At 37.4% G+C, this 6,672-nt stretch overlaps 1 protein-coding gene across 1 annotated transcript; it reads left to right on the top strand.

Moving 5' to 3' along the window:
- Positions 1-5,571: 5,571 nt before the first annotated feature.
- Positions 5,572-6,672, top strand: LOC110465674. Its single transcript, XM_021521639.1, has 2 exons — positions 5,572-5,624; positions 6,167-6,672. Exons 1-2 carry the CDS (start codon positions 5,617-5,619, stop codon positions 6,519-6,521), a joined length of 363 nt encoding a protein of 120 aa, XP_021377314.1. The 5' UTR covers positions 5,572-5,616; the 3' UTR covers positions 6,522-6,672.

Here is a 6,672-nt window from a genome sequence, read left to right as displayed (position 1 = left end):
AATTTCTCACTCTACACTAACATTCCAACTGTAGTTAGCAGAGCAGCAGGTGGCGCAGCGGTAGCTGTCCATAAAAATATTCCTCACAGAATGATCAAGTTAAACACAAATTTACAGGCTGTTGCTGTCTGTGCAACATTACACAGACAAATAACCGTCTGTTCAATTTATCTCCCTCCGAGTATTGTTTTCACTTGTGAGCAACTCAATAATCTCGTCTCCCAGCTCCCAACACCATTCATAATCCTCGGTGATTTTAATGGTCATAATAGCCTGTGGGGCTCTCCCAACACAGACGAGAGAGGAAGACGTATTGAGGAATTTATAGATAAAAACAACTTGTGCCTTTTTAACAACAATACCCCTACTTATTTACACCCTGCTACAGGCTCTCGTACCCACATTGATCTATCATTATGCCATCCATCCATTTTACTTGACTATGACTGGAGGGTAAATGATGATCTTTGTGGGAGTGACCACTTCCCAATTTTTCTTCAGAATATTGGGACTCCTCTTGATGATCCTCTACCTCGATGGAATATGCACAAAGCAGATTGGGCCCAATTCCAACACATGTGCATTGAAAAACTAACCATAGACAATTTTACTAACCTCGACGACCCTATCAAAACTTTTACTGAAACACTCACTTCTATTGCCCAAAAGACAATTCCAAAATCCGCTCCAAAACCTACGAAGTTCCTTTTATCTGAAGAATCTTTTAAAACACGCAGTAATCGGGCAGCTGCTCTAAGACGCTACTTCAATTGCCCAACTGCTTCAAACTACAGTGAATTTAAAATTTGGCGGGCAAAGGCTCGGCGATCAATTAAAATTGACAAAAGAAACAGCTGGAGAGAATATGTATCCAAGATATCATCAAACACGTCCTCAAAAAAAGTATGGGATATGATTCGGAAAATAAGTGGGAAAAAGAAAAAGGCAACATCCTCCCACCTCATTAATAAAAACAAAATTTTCTCGTCTATAACTGAAATTGCTGATGCATTTGCAAAAAACATAGCTAAAAACTCATCCCCTTTAAACCACTCCCAAAAATTCCAGTCTTTGAAAAAAAAGAGAGAAAAGAAACGGCTCAATTTCAAATCATCAAACAAAGAAAGTTATAATGAACAATTTACCCTACCAGAACTTGTTGATTCGCTTAGAAAATCACAGGACACTGCTTCAGGTCCTGATGATATTCCATATCAATTTCTAAAGCACTTACCGGACTCTTCACTAACATGCCTTCTTTACATATTCAACCAAGTTTACGCTTCCGGAAAGATTCCCGATTCGTGGAAGAACTCCACAATTATACCTATCCCAAAACCGGGAAAGGATGCTACTGACCCAAACAACTATCGTCCTATCTCTCTGACTAGTTGTGTATGTAAAACTTTAGAACGAATGATAAACACTAGACTGGTTTGGTTTCTTGAGGCCAACGATATAATATCCCCTCTTCAAAGTGGCTTTAGAAATAGAAGAGGGACAAATGACCATCTCATCAGATTAGAGACGTTCATTCGAGAGGCTTTCGCCAAGAAAGAACACCTTGTCGCTGTGTTCTTCGATCTTGAGAAGGCCTATGATACTACATGGCAGTATGGCATCATGAAAGATCTTCACGACCTTGGCGTACGTGGAAACCTTCCCAATTTTATATCTAATTACCTATCAGATAGACACTTCAAAGTCCGTGTTGGTTCAACTTTTTCTGAAACGTCTAAACAGGAAATGGGAGTCCCACAGGGTGGAATCCTATCAGTCACACTGTTTGGTCTTAAAATCAATGATATAGTCAAATGTCTTGGTCAATCAACAGAAGGGTCGTTATTTGTGGATGACTTCTTGATCTGTTACAGATCTAAGAACATGCACACGATAGAACGACAACTTCAACAGAGTTTAAACAAACTACAAAATTGGGCAGACGAAAACGGCTTCAAATTCTCTAAATCCAAAACTGTGTGCATGCATTTCTGTCAAAAACGAAAAGCACACAATGACCCAAATCTAACACTCGATGGCACTAGAATTCCTGTTGTTGAACAGACTAAATTTCTCGGCCTCATTTTTGATTCGAAACTCTCTTTCATACCACATATAAAGTATCTGAAGGATAAGTGTTCCAAGGCGTTAAACATTATACGAGTCCTTTCTCATACTGATTGGGGAGCGGATCGTGAAATGCTTTTGCGCCTATACAGATCACTTATTCGAACAAAACTGGATTATGGTTCTATGGTATACGGGTCAGCGCGCAGTTCGTACCTTCAGATGCTAGATCCAATCCATAACCAAGGGCTACGTCTTGCCCTGGGAGCTTTTCGAACAACACCTGTAAAAAGCCTGTACGTGGAAGCAAATGAACCATCCCTTTATGACAGAAGAATAAAACTTTCATTACAATTTGCAACTCAATTAAAATCAAACCCTAAAAATCCTGCTTTCAACCAAGTATTCAACCCCAAATACCAAAACATATTTACGCAAAACCAAAAACTTCTGCCAACATTTGGTATCCGAATTTTGAATTTCCTGCAAGAACTCAACATAAAATTGACGGACATAGCTGAATTTAACATATCTGATGTTCCTCCGTGGACCATTCAAACCCCCGATTTTAACTTTACATTACATGAGCGAGGGAAATCAAGTGTTATGCCCGAAGAACACAAATCCTCCTTTCGGGAATGCATTTCGAATTACCCTTCTCATACACAACTTTACACCGATGGCTCCAAAGAAGGTGAGAAAGTGGCAGCAGCCTGCTGTACTGCCAATACTTGCACTTCAGTCCGACTACCAGACGGCGCCTCCATCTTTTCTGCTGAAGCATGCGCCATTGGTTTGGCCCTCGACCATATCGATGAACACCGCATTAAAAAGGCAATTATTTGTTCAGACTCTCTATCTGTCCTACAGAGTTTACAGTTACGAGATCCTAAAAACACAATCGTACAAAACCTTGCTCATCGAATATCTCGTATATTAAAAAAGTCTAAAATAACTTTACTATGGATTCCGAGCCATGTCGGAATAAAAGGCAACGAATTTGCTGACAGGGAAGCAAAAAATGCATTGAATCTCGAACAAACAAATATCAAACTACCATACACAGATTTTAAACCTACTATTCGTACAGCCATTCAAAATGAATGGCAGAAACGCTGGTCTCTGGAGACCAACAACAAACTTTTTAAGATACAACCGAAACTTAAAACATCTATTCCCAGTCGGAAAGATCGTAGAGAGGAAGTTGTCCTCGCTCGGCTCCGCACTGGGCACACATATCCTACTCATTCGTACCTTTTAAAACGAGAAGATATACCTTCATGCCACGCATGTGACACTCCATTTACAGTGGAGCATTTTTTAATAGAATGTTCCGATTTTAAACACATTCGTGATAACTACTTCCGAGTCCCGGATATGAAAACACTTTTCAGTTCCGTGGATTCGAAGGCATTATTTAACTATTTGAAAGACATCGGTCTATTTTATAGACTCTGATGTCTTTTAACCCACCTTATCATTTTTGACGTTATATATATATCGCATATTCCATATCATCTATTCGTTATCTCTTTTATTATTTTAACTCCCTTTTATTATTTTTATTATCTACACATACAATGCGAATACTTTTAAAATGAACCATTTTATCTGATTTTATCTTCGCTATTCACATGTTTGTTAAAAAAGTAAAATAAATAAATAAATCACCATGGCCCTAAATGACCACAGCCGTCGATGGGCCGTTAAACATAAACAAACAAACAAACAAAGCAATACTACCTCTGGTGTAGTGTCGTAGATGTGTTTGTGTGATACTAAATGGAACATCTGTTATATATATCAGATTCAAGATTATAATTGTATTGTATCAATTCGACACCCTTTATTTTTGATGATATAGTTTAACTTAAGTCACGGAATGACAGCACAATTTAACATCAAACATATGAATTGGTTTTCCAATAGGTTTTTTTATACAGAATCCGTTGCCATCATGATGACGTCATAACTTTTACCCATCAACGATTATTGTATCAGCTGGACCCCGACACTCTTTATATTTTTGTTGATATACAAACAGCAAAATTTGACAAAATATAACATTGTTTCCCTATAGTTGTTTATGTATAAATAAAACAAAACAAAACACGAAGACTAGTATAATCGGCTAGCGCTTTCGCCCATTAATATTTTTATTGCGAAATTTTACATTTTATATGGTCCGAAAAATTAAAATGTTTATGCTAGTCTTCGTGTACGGGCGATTATACTATTCTTCGTGTTTTGTTTTATTTATATTTTTACCGTCACATGGACATTTAAAACTATTTATCGTTGTGTATGTATATAAACACCAGTCGGTTGCCGAATCCACACAGGCATGTACACACATAACAGATTGCGATGCCCGTCTGCTTACACACATACTCCAAACATATTAAGTAATATAAACAAAGGTAATTTTCTGATTGTTTGCAGACTTTATCGGAGTACTCCAGATATTATCTATTTACAACAGCGGAACACAGGGGGCTATGTATATTTTGATGAACGACCTTGATATACAATGTGTTTCGGCAGGGGCAGTCCACAAGATGTTTCGTAGAAGTGTTGTTTTTTTTAATATTACGCCGAAAACTCTTTTGTTATTTACCAAATACTATGCATTATGAGTATCTTAACAGTGTATCGTAAGACCCAATAGACAGGATATCAAGTTATAGTTACAGTTTGAATATCTAAAGACGTCTTTATATGAATGTACCTTATGAAAAAAGGGCACGCAACACTCGTAGTAAAACAAATTGTAATGAATTATAGGCTGTCGCCCGCTAGTCACAACAGTGGGATAGTTTGAGCGTGACTCGAGTAGTGTCTATGGCCAGACAACATTGACGGGAAGACATTGTTCAAAATGCTTAAAAAATCAAATTAATGTTTTTAACCATAAATGCATACAACAGGTTTTTTTCCCAATATAAATTATATTTGCAACCCCATAGACACTATCGGGTAATCAACATTTATACATTTATTTTACATTTGGCTTCAATCAAGGTTTACCACCAAAGGGACACGTGATAGGTTAATTGATGACCCCCTTACCACTGACAAAAACTGTAACTCGAAAGAAAATACGGAAGCGACCAAAATTTATCTGCTGCCCCCATTGCAACACTTTGGGCTATTTTCGTTTACATTTTTCTGTCTACTTTCTCTTTCTGGCAGTGTCTTTCTACACCATCCGTCCTCATATGACCCTGGTCTGTTGCAAGGATGTTAAACCACGGACTTAGATAACCTAATCTAATTCCGTGGTTAAACCATAAACCTCAGACTTATGCTGAATTTGTTTCACTTGTGGCTAAAGCTATGTTCATTGTTCTAAAAGTATTTGACAGCTTCAGCTGCAGCGGTCAGAGATCAATATAACCTGTTATCAAAATAAGCACTGATTTCTTCTATGATATTGGTAAATATCTTAAACTTTCAAATCATGCTGTTAGTATGACCAATATCTGCAATATTAATTTTTCAGATAACCTGCATTTTGTCGCCTTGGGGTTGGTGGTATTGGTTAACGGAATGCTCATGTAAGTACAATATAAATACACTGTATACACTGTATGTACTAAAACCAGTAAGGATTTCAGTTTTTTTTTCTGTTTTCCTTCGGTACAAACGATATTGTATAATTATATCATTATTGTCAAATCTATGCAACAAAGGGAGTTAACTCGTAACATTTTTTTCGTCAGTCCATCGGTTCTGCACCGTATAAACTATTAACTCTATTCAAACCTAACCTTTGAACTACAAGAGTTTAAATGTGTCTTCAGGGGTGAATGAGTTAATCCTCACGGCACCATTTCAACAAGTACGCTTGTTTCAATAAAACATTGCACACATGATCCGTAACAATTGCATAGTATATTTTTTGAATTTTGTCCGTGTTATTTCGAAGTGTTCAACAATCAACCGAACGTTAAATAAGCCCTTGGTCCGTTCACGGTTTCACTATTGGGCCGCGAGTTCGAGGGTTCCGTCCCTCTGTCCGTTCAGGCCGAGTTTTTTCATGAGTTACAAACAATAAATATATAAAATCCTAATATTATGCATCTGTTATTTATTTCAGACACATTTTGCACACAAACAATGTCAACCTTGCATCAAGAGTGGAAGAATTGGAAAGAAAAATATTAAATGAGAAAGATATTGAAAAGTTGCGAGCTGATGTTAAAGCATTAGCAAGCTGGAGTTTAGATATGGATGCAAAGGGTCAGAAAATGGAAGAAACGGCTCAGAAAATGGAAGAAACGACTAACAAAATGGATAAAAGATTAGATAAATTAGATGAATCACTGACGAATGAAGCAGGAATATTTGATCAAATGTTAGCAAAATTAGAACCTAAAGTCATGCATGCCATATCTAACGATTTTGGCGGGAGACTCACGAAAACTACTTCAGAAATTATCCTCACGGCGTGAGACACATTTCTCACGAATTTCAATCGGTCTCACGAAAAGAAACGAAATTTTGTCAATCTTATTGAATAAACAATAACTACATGGATTCACACTGACCTTGGTTACTGAAGTCGAACGCCAGTCAGGGGCGGATCCAGGATTTCCTAAAAGG

The sequence above is a fragment of the Mizuhopecten yessoensis genome, unplaced genomic scaffold, assembly GCF_002113885.1.
Source record: "Mizuhopecten yessoensis strain PY_sf001 unplaced genomic scaffold, ASM211388v2 scaffold11097, whole genome shotgun sequence".
NCBI classification, from domain to species: Eukaryota; Metazoa; Mollusca; class Bivalvia; order Pectinida; family Pectinidae; genus Mizuhopecten; species Mizuhopecten yessoensis.
Note: the sequence above shows the minus strand (reverse complement) of the source record. Positions and strands in the feature narration are given on the sequence as shown.